Source organism: Melanerpes formicivorus, unplaced genomic scaffold (assembly GCF_026170545.1).
Source record: "Melanerpes formicivorus ecotype bairdi unplaced genomic scaffold, bMelFor1.0.p_v2 SCAF_132, whole genome shotgun sequence".
Lineage (NCBI taxonomy): Eukaryota > Metazoa > Chordata > Aves > Piciformes > Picidae > Melanerpes > Melanerpes formicivorus.
In genome coordinates this window covers 234,695-250,577 of record NW_027142484.1, presented here as the reverse complement: position 1 = coordinate 250,577, position 15,883 = coordinate 234,695, and the positions used below count along the sequence as shown (strand labels likewise).

General features: G+C 61.5%; 1 protein-coding gene across 2 annotated transcripts in view; it reads left to right on the top strand.

Annotated features, from left to right (window-relative positions):
• SHANK3 (SH3 and multiple ankyrin repeat domains 3) overlaps positions 1 to 15,883 on the top strand; it is a 253,022-nt gene that overhangs the window by 204,481 nt on the left and 32,658 nt on the right. The window contains exons 19-22 of one of the 2 annotated variants that reach the window (XM_068168105.1): positions 1,023 to 1,103; positions 6,538 to 6,561; positions 8,075 to 8,202; positions 10,402 to 10,501. In XM_068168105.1, coding sequence (XP_068024206.1) covers positions 1,023 to 1,103; positions 6,538 to 6,561; positions 8,075 to 8,202; positions 10,402 to 10,501 — 333 coding nt within the window. The remainder of the gene's footprint in view (positions 1 to 1,022; positions 1,104 to 6,537; positions 6,562 to 8,074; positions 8,203 to 10,401; positions 10,502 to 15,883) is intronic. The other variant, XM_068168106.1, reaches the window with a different exon arrangement.

Here is a 15,883-nt window from a genome sequence, read left to right as displayed (position 1 = left end):
CCCTGCTCTGGGGCTCCCGCGGTGCCCGGAGCTGGCATTTTTGGGGTGGAATCCGCCCCTGCTGGGTGCCGTGATGCAGGCAGTGCCAGCGCAGCCCGGAGCTGGTGTTGCCATGGCAATGGCTGAGCGTTGAATCCAGCGCTGGCAGGCAGCAGGCGAGGAGGAGGAGGAGGCACCCAAGTGAAGAGGAAGAGCCAGCAACTGCTCCCTGCTCGCTGGGCTCATGGCATGCGGCTCCTCCGGGGGCATCCCCGCGGGTCAGCCCGGCTAGGGAGCCCCTCGGGGCGGCACCACAGCCCGGCACGGCACCAGCTCTTGGCACGGCACCGCCCGGTCGTGGCACCGCATCTCATCCTGGTGCGGCTCACCCTGGTACAGCACCTTAGCCCGGCACGGCACCGCCTCCCGGCTCGGCCCGGCGCCGCCCCGTGCCCACCATGTGCCAGGGCTGCCCGGCACGGAACCGGCCGCCGCCATCTCCTCTGCCTTAGGGGCCGCCGCGGAGGGTGGGTGGCGAGGGGGTTGCCTGGGGACCAGAGCTTGAGCTGAGTCCCACCTCGGACTGGTTCCTCCTCCTTTTCCCCACCCCCCTCCCCCATGGCACCCACGGCGGGCAGGCAGCCGGAACCCCGGGGGTGGGCGCCCCCCTCGCCGCCGTAAACTCGCCCCCGCCCCGCAGCGTCTCCGCGGGGTGTCCGGGGTGGGGCTTCTGGGCGGGGGGGGTGGCGGGGGGGTCTCGCGTGTTTTTTGTGGGGGCCATGGCTCGGACTCTGCCCCGCTGAGGGCTGCGTGCGGCGGCTGCCCCGCGGCGGGCGCCCGGTGCCCGCGGGCCGTGCCCGGCAGGACGATGAAGAAGTTTGCCTCCACGCGTAGCCTCAACAAGATCCTGCAGCAGTGCGACTCCTCGTCCCGCGAGTACGAGGAGATCCAGGCCGTGGAGAAGAAGTGGCACCTCCACCTTGCCACCCCGCGCAGGCTGCTGGACAGGAAGGGCAAAACGATGCCGTCTCTCTTCCTTGCAGCGCCGCCGCCCCCCAAGAGAGCCCCCAGCACCACCCTCACCCTGCGCTCCAAGTCCATGACCGCCGAGCTGGAGGAGCTGGGTAAGGGCTTCGGCTGGGCACGGCTGGGGAGGGAGGGTGCCGGGTGCGCGGCGTGGGCATGCGGGCGTGGGGTGGCAGGAGCCGGCCCCGGCTCTGCCTGCGTGCAGGGTGGGCAGGGGAGGGAACAGCAGAGCCCACCCCAGCTCCCTGCAGGGTTGGCATGGTGGGCATGGGGAGGGAGCAGCAGAACCCACCCCAGCTCCCTGCAGGGTTGGCATGGTGGGCATGGGGAGGGAGCAGCAGAACCCACCCCAGCTCCAGCTCCCTGCAGGGTTGGCATGGTGGGCATGGGGAGGGAGCAGCAGAACCCACCCCAGCTCCCTGCAGGGTTGGCATGGTGGGTATGGGAAGGGAGCAGCAGAACCCACCCCAACTCCCTGCAGGGTTGGCATGGTGGGCATGGGGAGGGAGCAGCAGAACCCACCCCATCTCCAGCTCCCTGCAGGGTTGGCATGGTGGGCATGGGGAGGGAGCGCAGAACCCACCCCAGCTCCAGCTCCGTGCTGGGGCTGCATGGAGGGGGTGCATGGGGCGTGTGTGGGGAGGGGCATGGCCATCTCCAGGGAAAATGCATGGGCAGGGGCACAAGGGAGCTGCTGTGCCAGGCTGCCCATTGTGGTGGGGGATGAGACCCTGTTGGCAGAGGGGTGCGGGACTCACTCCCCCCAAAAAAGAGCCAGGCCCCTCCCTCCCCCCCAGCAGGCTTGGGTTGTGCCTCCCCCAAGCTGTGCCCCTCCCCAGGCTGTGCCCACCTCCCAGATCTCCCCCAGCCTCTGCCCTCCCAGGCTATGCCTTGCTAGGCTGTACCACCGTAGGCTGTGCCCCAACCTTACTGTGCCTACCCTGAGCTGTGCCCCCTGTACCCACCTGTGCCTGTGCCCACATCTCCTGACACCCCCACCCGCCCTGCCCACACCTCCTGCTGTCCTGGCAGTCACAGCCCTCCGCTCCTGGTGCTGCTTAAAGCCCACCCCCCCCCCCCCCCCAACCTGGCATCCACAGATCCTGTGCCCAAGCACTACACTCTGCCCAGCTGTGTGGTGCCCACTGAGCCCGGCCCTTCCCAGCTCTGCTGGTGCCATTCTTGACCCCCATGCCACAGGGCAGCTGAGGTGGGCACTCCCTGGTGGTCGCAGTGCCAAGGCTGGCTGGCAGAGCAGTGGCCCTCAGGACCTGAAATGTGGAGGGACCCTGCTCCGGGGCCACCTGAGCTTGGCTCTGCCAAGATGGGTGGTTCCAGACTGGCATAGGGTGGGATGTTGTATGTGCTATGGGGAACCCGCCAAGAGCATGGGCAGAGTGTGGGGCACCCACTCCAGCAGTGCCCAGTGCCACCTTGGGCCAGGCTCCTGCTCTTCTGGTGCTGGTTCTGCCCTGGTGGGGATGCAGGGCTAGGTCTGGTGGCCATGGCCTCTCAGAGAAGGACACCTTGAAGATCATCAAGTCCAAGCTCCTGCCTGGGTGGAGAATGCGCCAGAGGGGCAGGAAGCCAGGCAGGAACCCATCACCTCCCTCTCTCCTTCAGGGCTTTGAAAGAGGGTCCAGGACCTGTCCCACTCTGCTCCCTGTCCCCAGTCATGTCCAACCCTGTGGGGTCCCCTGGAAAGGCCTGGACCTTGGGGAGGGTCAGGCTCACGGTCAGCCATGGGGCTGGAGGGATAGCTCTGGAACGTTCAAGGGTTTGCAGCAGCTGCTTGGTGACCATGGTGGCTTCCTTCCTGCTGAGCTCACTGCTTTGGTCCCCCCTGCCCTGCTCCTCTCCCTGCTTCTCCAGCCCTTGGTGCTGAAGGTGTGCTGGCCACAAGGAGCCCCGAGCAGAGGCCTCTGAGCGGCCCATTTGTGCTGCTCGGGGCTCTGCCCCTTGCAGCCAGCCCAGCTGATGTTGCCATGATGGTGATGGTGTTGATATGATGGTATTGCCATGATGGTGATGGTGTTGCCATGATAGTGGTGGTGTTGCCATGATGGTGGAGATGTTGCCATAATGGTGATGGTGTTTCTGTGACGGCGTTGCCACGATGGTGATGGTGTTGCCGTGATGGTGATGGTGTTGCCATGATGGTGATGGTGTTGCCGTGATGGTGATGGTGTTGCCATAATGGTGATGGTGTTGCCACGATGGTGATGGTGTTGCCACAATGGTGATGGTGTTGATGTGATGGTGTTGCCATGATGGTGATGGTGTTGCCATGATGGTGGAGATGTTGCCATAATGGTGATGGTGTTGCTGTGATGGCGTTGCCATGATGGTGATGGTGTTGCCATGATGGTAATGGTGTTGCCACGATGGTGATGGTGTTGCCATGATGGTGATGGTGTTGCCGTGATGGTGATGGTGTTGCCACAATGGTGGTGGTGTTGCCACAATGGTGGTGGTGTTGATGTGATGGTGTTGCCATGATGGTGATGGTGTTGCCATGATGGTGGAGATGTTGCCATAATGGTGATGGTGTTGCCATGATGGTAATGGTGTTGCCACGATGGTGATGGTGTTGCCATGATGGTGATGGTGTTGCCGTGATGGTGATGGTGTTGCTGTGATGGTGATGGTGTTGCCATGATGGTAACGGTGTTGCCATGATGGTGATGGTGTTGCCGTGATGGTGATGGTGTTGCCACAATGGTGATGGTGTTGCTGTGATGGTGATGGTGTTGCTGTGACATTGTTACCACGATGGTGATGGTGTTGCTGTGATGGTGTTGCTGTGGTGGTGTTGCCACGATGGTGATGGTGTTGCTGTGATGGTGATGGTGTTGCTGTGACATTGTTACCACGATGGTGATGGTGTTGCTGTGATGGTGTTGCTGTGATGGTGTTGCTGTGGTGGTGTTGCCACAATGGTGATGGTGTTGCTGTGATGGTGATGGTGTTGCTGTGACATTGTTACCACGATGGTGATGGTGTTGCTGTGATGGTGTTGCTGTGATGGTGTTGCTGTGGTGGTGTTGCCACGATGGTGATGGTGTTGCCGTGATGTTGATGGTGTTGCCGTGATGTTGGTGGTGTTGCTGTGATGGTGTTGCCACAATGGTACTGGTGTTGCCATGATGGTGTTGCCACGATGGTGATGGTGTTGCCATGATGGTGATGGTATTGCCGTGATGGTGTTGCCACAATGGTAATGGTGTTGCCATGATGGTGTTGCCATGATGGTGATGGTGTTGCCATGATGGTGTTGCCGCGATGGTGTTGCCACAATGGTGATGGTGTTGCCACGATGGTGTTGCCACAATGGTGATGGTGTTGCCATGATGGTGATGATGTTGCCGTGGTGGTGATGGTGTTGCCATGATGGTGATGGTGTTGCTGTGATGGTGATGGTGTTGCTGTGATGGTGTTGCCATGATGGTGATGGTGTTGCTGTGATGGTGTTGCCATGATGGTGGTGGTGTTGCCATGATGGTGATGGTGTTGTGTGATGGTGATGGTGTTGCCCCAATGGTGATGGTGTTGTGTGATGGTAATGGTGTTGTGGTGACGTTGTTGCCACGGTGGTGATGGTGTTGCTGTGATGGTGATGGTGTTGCCATGGTGGTGTTGCCACGATGGTGTTGCCACGATGGTGATGGAGTTGCTGTGATGGTGTTGCCATGATGGTGATGGTGTTGCTGTGGTGGTGTTGCTGTGGTGGTGTTGCCACGATGGTGATGGTGTTGCCGTGGTGGTGATGGTGTTGCCATGATGGTGATGGTATTGCCGTGATGGTGTTGCCACAATGGTAATGGTGTTGCCATGATGGTGTTGCCCCAGTGGTGATGGTGTTGCCATGATGGTGTTGCCGCGATGGTGTTGCCACAATGGTGATGGTGTTGCCGTGATGTTGATGGTGTTGCTGTGATGTTGGTGGAGTTGCTGTGATGGTGTTGCCACAATGGTAATGGTGTTGCCATGATGGTGTTGCCACAATGGTGATGGTGTTGCCATGATGGTGATGATGTTGCCATGGTGGTGATGGTGTTTCCACAATGGTGATGGTGTTGCCATGATGGTGATGGTGTTGCTGTGATGCTGATGGTGTTGCTGTAATGGTGATGGTGTTGCTGTGATGGTGTTGCTATGATGGTGATGGTGTTGCTGTGATGGTGTTGCTATGATGGTGATGGTGTTGCCATGATGGTGGTGGTGTTGCTGTGATGGTGTTGCCACGATGGTGATGCTGTTGCCACAATGGCGATGGTGTTGCCATGATGGTGATGGTGTTGCCACAATAGTGATGCTGTTGCCCCAGTGGTGATGGTGTTGCCATGATGGTGTTGCCACAATGGTGATGGTGTCTCAGCAGCTCCTTGCCTCTGAGGACACCTTCCCCAGCTTCACCTGCCCACCTCTGGGGAGCAGCAGCTTGAGTCACACATCGTGACACAGGCATCAGCCGGCCTGGGGCCCCAACCACAGACTTGGGCAGGGGGGTTGCCAGGTGGGGTGTGGGGACCTCCCCCCCGCCTCCCCCGCCTCAGAGAGGTGTGAGGAGGGGTCCCCGTGCTGGGGTGAGCAGAGCTGGTGGGGCTGGAGGCGAGGGGAGTCACGAAGAGCAGCGCCAGCAGCTCTGCCAGGAGATGCATCAGCGCTGAGTCCTCCTCGTCTCCTGGAGGCTTTGGCGTTCCAGATGCTGCCTCTTGTGCCGGGAGAGGGCTGGGGAGCAGCAGCTGTCTCCTGGGAGAGGGATGTGGGCATGTGTCAGAGTCCTCACCCTCCCCAGGAACCACCACCAGGGGCTGGGTTCTGCTCTGGAGCAGGGAGAAGGTTGAGCCCCAGGGATGTGCTGCTGCTGCTGGCACACCCTCCAGCTCTGCTCGGATTTGGGGCAGGTCCCACCCAAGCCTCCATGGTGAGAAGGTTCAGGGCCTCATCTCCTCTCTCCAGAGGGAGCAGTGCTGGTGGGGAAAGGGACATCTCCACCTGCAGCTTCTTAGCAGGACCTTTTTTGGGTGGTCTCAGTGCCTTTGTCCTGGCAGCCTGGCCCTGTCCTGCATCTGCCTTGGCATCTCCTGATATGTTGGGCCAGGCCCCTTGAGAAGCAGCTTCCCAGCAAGCTGCTGGCTGAGCCCTCCTGTCCTGGCTGTGCTGGAAGCCAAGGAGATGCTTCCTCAGGGAGCATGGAGAGACTAGCAGCTCTTAAAGGAGCTTCCTTCCTGGCTGGGGCATTAAAGGCCACCCAGACCTTCTCCTGATCTTCCTTCTGCTCTCCTGGTCTGAGTGAGGCGGAAGAGAAAGGAGGAGGAGGGCTCGCCAAGGGCTGGTCCAGTGGTGGGGCCGTGGAGAAGCCAGCTTGGCTTGGTCCTTGCTCAGCCATGGGACCAGGACAGCCTTTGGCCACCCTGAGGGGGCTGCATGGGGAGCTGCAGCACCCCGAGAGCGCAGGGAGCGAGGCTGGGCTGGGTGGGAGCAGGAGATGCATGCCACTCATGATGTCTTCTGTTTCTTGATTCCAAGCCTCCATGAGGAGAAGAAAAGGGGGTGAGTGAAACCAAACATGTCCTGGGGGCTCCTCCCTTCCCAGCCAGGCACTCGAGGAGGTGCACCCCAGCTCCTTGTCCCCTGCTTGCCACAGAGAAAGGCTCAGCTCCAGAGATCTCCCAGGGGATCCTCCAGGGTTGGCTTCCTACCCCCTGCAGCCTGTTGTGTTTGCTCCATGGGACAAGTGCCTGGTGTAGGAATGTCCCCATGGGGTGGGCTCCTGAGAAGAGGCTCCTCCAGCCCCTGGGGCTCAGCCAGGTGAAGTGGCAGCCAGGTTTCTTGCCATGTCCAGCACTGCGGGTCCTGCTGCTCCTGGTGGTCCCCATGCCAAGGAAGGACCTAAGGATGGCCCTGGGCTGTGGGCAGGCTTTGATGGCAGCTCCAAAGCTCCCAAGCCTTAGAGTCCTGGAGCCCCAGGCTGGCTTGGCTTGAAGGGACCTTTAAAGCTCATCTTGTCCCCCATTAAGTACTGGAAGGCCAGGTTGGAAGGACCTCAAGGATGGTCTGGTCCAACCTCTCTTGGCCAGATTGGCCTGGTCTGAACCTTCAAAGTGTCCACTGTTGGGGAAACCTCAACAGCTGGCTGAGGAGCAGCTGGTTTGGCTTCTGAGTGTCCTGCCTCAGGGTGGAGAGGGTCACCTCCCATGGAGGCCACGTTGGTGGTGCCCAGGCTGGCCAGGGTGAGGCTGTTTGCAGGAGGGCTCTGTGTGTGGTGGTCCTGGCAGGGACATTGCCTGAGGGACTCTACAACAGCAGGAAGTTCTTGTCAGGGCTGAGAGCTCCTGGATGGAGCAGAGCTTGCTCTGGCCCTGCAGGGTGGACTCCTCTGCATTGGTGGTGGTCAGAATGGTTATGGTTGGAGAAGCCCTTTCAAATCCTCCATTCCAAGTGCTGACTGCCAGGGCACCACCAAGCCATGTCTCTCAGCACCACCTCTCCACAGCTTTGAAGGCTCTCTAGGGATGAGGACTCAGGGGTGGGGGCAGGGGCAGGGGGACGCTCAGGCTCGTTCTGGAGATCAAAATTAGATCTGGGCCAGAATTTGCTTTTCTTCTAATGGAAGGATGAAGGTTCTTCAGTGTGTTGGGACAACCAAGAGTGGTCCCTGCCATGGAAGCAGGCAGGACAAGCCCTGGAGGTCAGGCAGGCTGGTCTAGGAGATGCGGCAGGGGCAGCTGGGGACTGGTTGTGTGTCGCAGCGGCTCTAGAAACACCTCCAAGCCCCTTCCTCAGCTGCTGGCTGGGGAGGGAGGAGACGACCCAACAGCCACTTCCCAGCTCCACAGAATGGGTTGGGTTGGAAGGGACCTTAAAGATCACCCGGCACCCCATGGGCAGGGACACCTCCCAGCAGCCCGGGCGGCTGGGGGCCTCGTCCAGCCCGGGCTGGCAGGCCTGAGGGAGGTGCGGCTGGTGCTCGGCAGGCCGTGGGGAGCAGGTGGAAGTGGGGCGTGCGGGGGCAGCCGCCCGGGGGTGCCGCCTCTGACCCGCGGGCTGCCCCCTTGGCTTGCAGAGAAGCTGGACGAGATCCTGGCCGCGGCTGAGCCGGCGCTGAGGGCGGACATGGTGGAAGCAGACTCCAGGGCGGCCACCGTCAAGCAGCGGCCAACCAGCCGCAGGATGACCCCCGCCGAGATCAGCGTGAGACAGCGGGCAGGGGGAGCGACAGCCGGGGCTGGGGGCGCCACAGCCGGGGCAGGGGGTGCCACAGCCGGGGCAGGGGGTGCCACAGCCGGGGCAGGGGGAGCCACAGCCGGGGCAGGGGGAACCACAGCCGGGGTAGGGGGAGCCACAGCCGGGGTAGGGGGAGCCACAGCCGGGGCAGGGGGCGCCACAGCTGGGGCAGGGGGTGCCACAGCCGGGGCTGGGGGCACTGCTGAGGGCAGATGGGGCTGGGGGCACTGCTGCAGCTGATGGGGCTGGGGGCACTCCTGGGGCTGATGGGGCTGGGGGCACTGATGCAGCTGATGGGGCTGGGGGCACTGATGCAGCTGATGGGGCTGGGGGCACTGCTGGGGCTGATGGGGCTGGGGGCACTGCTGGGGCTGATGGGGCTGGGGGCACCGCTGCAGCTGATGGGGCTGGGGGCACTGCTGGGGCTGATGGGGCTGGGGGCACCGCTGCAGCTGATGGGGCTGGGGGCACTGCTGGGGCTGATGGGGCTGGGGGCACTGCTGTGGCTGATGGGGCTGGGGGCACCGCTGTGGCTGATGGGGCTGGGGGCACTCCTGGGGCTGATGGGGCTGGGGGCACTGATGCAGCTGATGGGGCTGGGGGCACTGCATGGGGCTGATGGGGCTGGGGGCACTGCTGCAGCTGATGGGGCTGGGGGCACTGCATGGGGCTGATGGGGCTGGGGGCACTGCTGCGGCTGATGGGGCTGGGGGCACCGCTGCAGCTGATGGGGCTGGGGGCACTGCTGCAGCTGATGGGGCTGGGGGCACTGCTGCAGCTGATGGGGCTGGGGGCACTGCATGGGGCTGATGGGGCTGGGGGCACTGCTGCAGCTGATGGGGCTGGGGGCACTGCATGGGGCTGATGGGGCTGGGGGCACTGCTGCGGCTGATGGGGCTGGGGGCACTGCTGCAGCTGATGGGGCTGGGGGCACTGCATGGGGCTGATGGGGCTGGGGGCACTGCTGCAGCTGATGGGGCTGGGGGCACCGCTGGGACTGATGGGGCAGGGGGCACTGCTGCAGCTGATGGGGCAGGGGGCACTGCTGCAGCTGATGGGGCAGGGGGCACTGCTGCAGCTGATGGGGCTGGGGGCACCGCTGGGGCTGATGGGGCTGGGGGCACTGCTGCAGCTGATGGGGCTGGGGGCACCGCTGGGGCTGATGGGGCTGGGGGCACCGCTGGGACTGATGGGGCAGGGGGCACCGCTGGGGCTGATGGGGCTGGGGGCACTGCTGGGACTGATGGGGCTGGGGGCACTGCTGGGGCTGATGGGGCTGGGGGCACCGCTGGGACTGATGGGGCTGGGGGCACTGCATGGGGCTGATGGGGCTGGGGGCACTGCCAGGGGGAGAGGGGCTTGGGGGACCGCTGAGGGCTCATGGAGCTAGGGGACAGCAGCAGGGCTGGGGGAGCAGGGCTGGGGGGACAGCAGCAGGGTTGGGGAGCAGGGTGGGGGGGAGAGGCTGACATGGTGCAGCGGGAGGAGAAGGACTCAGGCAGATGAGGAGAGCAAGCAGGAGCCTGGGCTGATGGGTTTCAAGTTTGGGATGGGCACCGGGAGAGGGCCTGGGAGTGGATCTGGAGGAGATTGTGCAGCTGAGGTCTCCAGTGTGGGACACTGTCCAGCTGATGTTGCAGGAGACCTGGAGCTCCAGGGTGATGTTGGTGTGGAAGTGGAGCTCCAGGGTGATGTTGGTGTGGAAGTGGAGCTCCAGGGTGATTGATGTTGGTGTGGAAGTGGAGCTCCAGGGTGATGTTGGTGTGGAAGTGGAGCTCCAGGGTGATTGATGTTGGTGTGGAAGTGGAGCTCCAGGGTGATTGATGTTGGTGTGGAAGTGGAGCTCCAGGGTGATGTTGGTGTGGAAGTGGAGCTCCAGGGTGATTGATGTTGGTGTGGAAGTGGAGCTCCAGGGTGATGTTGGTGTGGAAGTGGAGCTCCAGGGTGATGTTGGTGTGGAGCTGGAGCTCCAGGGTGATGTTGGTGTGGAGCTGGAGCATTACCTCAAAGGTTCTTGTGGGCTGCGGGGAGGCTCTGGGTCCTTCCAGCTTCATCTCAGCCCTGGCTCTGCTGGAGGCCGTGGCTGAGGCAGTGCAGGGGGCTGGGCGGGCCCCTGGGAGGTGCCCCCTGTGCCAGGGCCAATGTGCTGCTCTGTCCCCCCTGCAGTCCCTGTTTGAGCGGCAGGGGATGGCTGCCCACGCCGCGGTGCTGGCCGAGAAGCCTCACGTCTCGCTGCGCAAGGGCATCCCCAGGACCAAGTCTGTAGGTAAGCCAAGGGCTGGGGAAGGTCCCCATGAATGCCTGGCCCTGCCTGCTGCCTGGGTGCTGGGGCTCTGGGGAGGGGGAGGTCTCACAGTTGGGTTGGAAGGGGCTGCTGGTGGGAGAGGTTGAGGGTGCTTCTGCTCTGGAGGTCCTGAGGGGTTTGTCCCTCTGCTGGGGTGGGTCCTGCTCTTGAGAAGGTTGTGCCGGAGGCCTCCTGAAGCCCATCCGCTCCTGGTCTGTGCCAGGGAGCTTCTCCCACCCTGCACAGTGGCAGAGGAGGGTGGGTGGCTGATTTTCTCTTGGCCCATGCTGGGCTGGGCTGGGTGTGCAGTGTGCTGAAGGGTGGCTGAGTGGCAGCACAGGAGGTGTCCTGGGGGAGAGCGTGGAGCAGGTGGCAGCTTGGTGATTCTTGGAGGCAGAAGAGGACAGGGGGTGGAAGGTGCACTCCTCTGGGCTGTGCTGAGGTCTTCAGACCCTGTCCCAAAAGGTTTGCAGTGCAGCTTGGTCACAGCCAAGATGGGCCAGGGGTGTGCCCAGATGGCCAAGAAATTCACCAGCAGCCTGGCCTGGATCAGCAATGGTGTGGCCAGCAGGAGCAGGGCAGGGATTGTCCCCCTGCACTGGGCACTGCTGAGGCCACACCTGGAATCCTGGGCTCAGTTTTGGGTCCCTCACTCCCAGAAGGACATGGAAGGGCAGGAGCAGGTCCAGAGAAGGGCAACAGAGCTGTGGAAGGGTCTGGAGAAGGAGGAGAAGGGTCTGGAGAACTTGAGAGGAGCAGCTGAGGGAGCTGGGGTGGTTGAGCCTGGAGAGAAGGAGGCTGAGGGGAGACCTTCTGGCTCTCTCCAGCTCCCTGCAGGGAGGCTGCGGCCAGGTGGGGTTGGCCTCTTCTCCCAAGGAACAAGAGAAGAGGAGCTGGCCTCAGGTTGGCCCAGGGGAGGTTGAGGTTGGCCATGAGGAACAATTTCTGCCCCTTGAGGCTTGCCCAGGCCTGGCCCAGACTGCCCAGGGCAGTGTTGGAGTCCTCATCCCTGGAGGGGTTCAGGAAAGCTGTGGGCATGGCATTGGTGACATGGTTTAGTGACCATGGTGGTGTTGGGTGGATCATTGGACTCAATGAGCTTGGAGGGCTCCCTTCCAACCCCAATACCCTCTGTGCCCTTCACCCCCTGGTGCCCTCTCCAGATTGGCAGCAGCAGGAAGTTGACTGTGCACCTGCGCCCGCCAGCCAGCTGCGACCTGGAGATCACCCTGCAGGGCATCAAGCTGAGCCTTGACAGCAGGCTGCAGCTAGGAGGCCATCAAGGTCTTCTCTAACAAGTTGCTCCTGATGGAACCTCCTGGCTTCCACTTGATGCCCCTTGCCCTTTGTGTGTCCCTGGGCACCACTGAGCAGAGCCTGGCCCCAGCCTCTTGACCCCCACAGCTCCTTCAGCTCCTGCTGAGCATTGATGCCTCTGGGGCTGCTCTTCTGCAGGCTCTCAGCCCCAGGGCTCTCAGCCTTTGCTCCTCACAGAGCTGCTCCAGGCCCCTCAGCATCTTCCCAGCCTCCCCTGGACTCTCTCCAGCAGCTCCCAGTCTCCCTGGAACTGTTCTTCAGCTGTGAGCTCAGCAGGGCAGAGCAGAGGGGCAGGAGACCCTCCCTTGCCCTGCTGGCTACACTCTTCTCCACACCCCCAGGACACCCTTGGCCATCTTGGCCAGAGGGCACCTTGCTGGCTCATGGGCAACTTGCTGGCCACCAGCACTGCCAGGTCCTTGCCAGCCTGTCACCCCTCCCCTACAGTGGTGCATCAGGAATGAATCAGAGCTGATGTGTGTCAGGGGAGAGGGACAGCAGGGCTGTCCTCTCTGGAGCAGGGGGGTGGCTGCAGCATCCAACAGTGAGCCCAGGGGAGGACCTCATGAAGCCCCTCCTCCTTGTCCTCCATCCAAGAGTTGTCCTTGTCCTCCATCCCAGAGCTGGCTGAGTCTGCACCCAGGGGAACCGTTCTTGTGGAGGACAGCAGCTCCTGGTCTCCACTTCCCTGGCCACAGCAGGCAGCAAAGGCAGCTCTTGGAGCCCAGCTAATGAGCGTGGTGGAACTCCAGAGCAGCTAAAATAGCAAGCAGGCAAGCAGGAGGAATTGGGTTGCAATTGGGCTGCTTTTAGAAGTCCTCTGGAGCTGTCATTTCCCACCCACGGAGCAGGCTCCTCTGCACAGTCACTTGACTGCATGATCAAAAGCACTCCTCACAGCAAGCAGGGAGATGAAAAACCAGCAGAGCTTTGGCTCACAGAGCTGAGGTGGCTTCCCTGGCACTTGTGGCAGAAGAGCCAAGAACTCCATGGCTGCATCTCCCGAGTGCCTGCAGACCCTGGTGGGGTTAACCCTCAGCTGGCCGAGGCAAGGAGTGCAAGGGAAGAACTCATCCCACCAGGATGTGGAGAGGTGTGCTGCAGTGGGGAGGCTGAGAAGATCTGTCAGCCTTCCAGGAGAGCCACCACACCATCTGCTCCAGCCTGAGGAGCAGCAGGCTCTGGGAAGCCTGCAGAGCTCTCGTGGGGGCTGCAGGGCTCTTCCCTCAGCAGCTCAGAGGCGATGCAGGAGGTGGCTTTGCCTGGATGGAGTCGTAGAAGGATGCAGGTTGGGAAAGACCTTGAAGCTCATGGAGGCCAATCCATTCACCCAGCACTGCCACAGCACCACCATGGCCTCTTGTCCCTTCCCCATGGCCTCTTGTCCTCCCACCATGGCTTCTTGTCTCCCCACCATGGCCTCTTGTCCCCCCACCATGGCCTCTTGTCCTTCCACAATGGCCTCTTGTCCTTCCACCATGGCCTCTTGTCCCACCACCATGGCCTCTTGTCCCCTCCCCATGGCCTCTTGTCCCCCCACAATGGCCTCTTGTCCCCTCCCCATGGCCTCTTGTCCCCCCACCATGGCCTCTTGTCCCCTCCCCATGGTCCTTCTCTTGGAGGCCCCAGATCTGGCTGCAGGGATGGAGGTGTGGTGTGTGAGTAGGAGTGAGAGGGACGCCTTTGCTCTCCTGTTCTTGCAGCCCAGGACAGCGCTGCCCACAGGGCCAGATGTTCACCTCACTGCCTGCCAAGCCCCCAGGCTCTTTTCCCCTGGGTTCCTTCCTCGCCTGCCCACTTCCTTGAGTTCTTCCTTCTGGGTGTCACAGGATCACAGTTCCCAGGATGTTAGGGGTTGGAAGGGACCCAAAAGAGATCATCAAGTCCAACCCCCCTGTCACAGCAGGAGCAGAGAATGCAGCACAGGTCACACAGGAATGCATCCAGATGGGGCTGGAAAGGCTCCAGAGAAGGAGACTCCACAACCTCTCTGGGCAGCCTGTTCCAGGGCTCTGGGACCCTCCCAGTGAAGAAGTTCCTCCTCATGCTGAGGTGGAGCCTCCTGTGCTGGAGTTTCTCTCCATTGTCCCTTGTCCTATCCCAGGGTGCAAGTGAGCAGAGCCTGTGCCCTCCCTCTTGACCCCCAGCCCTCAGATATTGATAGACATTGATCAGATCCCTCTCAGCCTTCTCCTCTCCAGACTAAACAACCCCAGGGTTCTCAGCCTCTCCTCCCCAGGCAGTGCTCCAGCCCCTTCAGCATCCTCATAGCCCTCCCTTGGACTCTCTCCAGCAGATCCCTGTCCCTCCTGAACTGGGGAGCCCAGAACTGGTTGAAATATTCCAGGTGAGGTCTCAGCAGGACAGAGTAGAGGGGGAGGAGAACCTCCCTGGATCTGCTGGACACACTCCTCTGAATGCACCCCAGGATCCCATTGGCCTTCTTGGCCACCAAGGCACATTGCTGTCCCATGCAGAGCTTGTTGCCCACCAGCACTCCCAGGTCCTTCTCCATGGAGCTGCTGAGTCTGCACCCAGGGGAACCACCATGCTCATTAGCTGGGCTCCAAGAGCTGCTTCTGCTGTCTGCTGTGGCCAGGAAAGTGGAGACCAGGAGGTGCTCTCCAGCAGGGCAGCCTCTAACCTGTCCTGGTGCCTGCTGTTGCTCTTCCCCAGCTGTAGGAATCTGCCCTTGTCTTTATTGACCTTCATGAGGTTCACCTTCCCCCAGCTCTCAGCCTATGCAGCTCTCACTGGCTGGCAGCACAGCCTGGCAGGTGTCAGCCACCCCCCAGTTTGGTATCATCAGGAAGTTGCTGAGGGTGCCCTCAGTGCCCTCAGCCAGGTCATTGATGAAGAATTGAGCAAACTGGGCCCAGTGCTGATCCCTGGGGAACACCACTGGCCACAGGCCTCCAGGCTGACTCCCTGCCACTCATGCCAGCCCTCTGAGCTCTGTTGTGGAGCCAGTCTGCAATCAATTCATGGAGTTCCTTCTGAGATGCCCTCTTGAGATGTCTCCAGAGTGGTGGTCTCCTCACTGCAGAAGGAGATGGAGGAGGGATGGTGACTGCAGAGAAGATGTGGGCAGCAGGGACAAGACAGTGAAGAGCTGCAGGGGCAGCTGTGGAAAATCACCCAAGGTCTGGGCTTGGCCAAGGGTCTCTTTAACTGCAAAGATTTTGCTCTTAATGCTTTCAAAGTCCTGGAGTGATGGAGTGCTTTGGGTTGCTGGCACCTTCCAAGGTCATCCAGTCCAACTCCCCTGCAGGCAGCAGGGACACCCCCAGCTGGAGCAGGCTGCTCTGAACCCCAACCAGCCTCACCTCGGAATGCTCCCAGGGATGGGACAGCTCCCACCTTGTTGCTCCCTCTTGATGTGTTGGCTTTGTGGTCCTTCCCCCAAGCTTCCAGTTGTGGTCTGAGCTGCTCAGTGAGCTGCTCCTCATCACAGGCTCATAGATTGGTTTAGCTTGGAAGGCACCTTCCAAGCTCATCCAGTCCAACCCCCTGCGGGCAGCAGGGACATCCCCAGCTGGAGCAGGTTGCTCAGAGCCCAAACCAACCTGATCTTGAAGCTGGTGTCTCCTCTGACCTGGCAGCCACCAGGCCAGTCTGTTCTCTGCAGACCAGGAGGTCCGAGAAGGATGAAGCTTTCCAGTTGTATCTCCTGAAATAGCTCAGTGTCCATCTGCAGGGTGGTCAGCACAGCCCTGCCACAAGCTCATGGCTCTGCTCCATCTTCTCTAGCAGTCATAGTGACAGAAATAACCTTGCTGCAGCTCCTGGCCCTTCCCAGGTGGGGATAGAGATGTCCTTGGTGCAGCTCCTGGCCCTTCCCAGGTGGGGATAGAGATGTCCTTACTGCAGCTCCTGGCCCTTCCCAGGTGGGAAGCAGAAGTCAGCAGAAAGGTTTGAGGGCTTTGGGATCTCTGGGGTGCTGGGAGGGTGCCAGTGGCTGCTCTGCAGCACACCATGGCTCCAGCTGGTGCAGGAGCTCCTCTTGAGCACTGCTCTTCAGCAGCTGCCCAGGGAATGGTGAGAAGA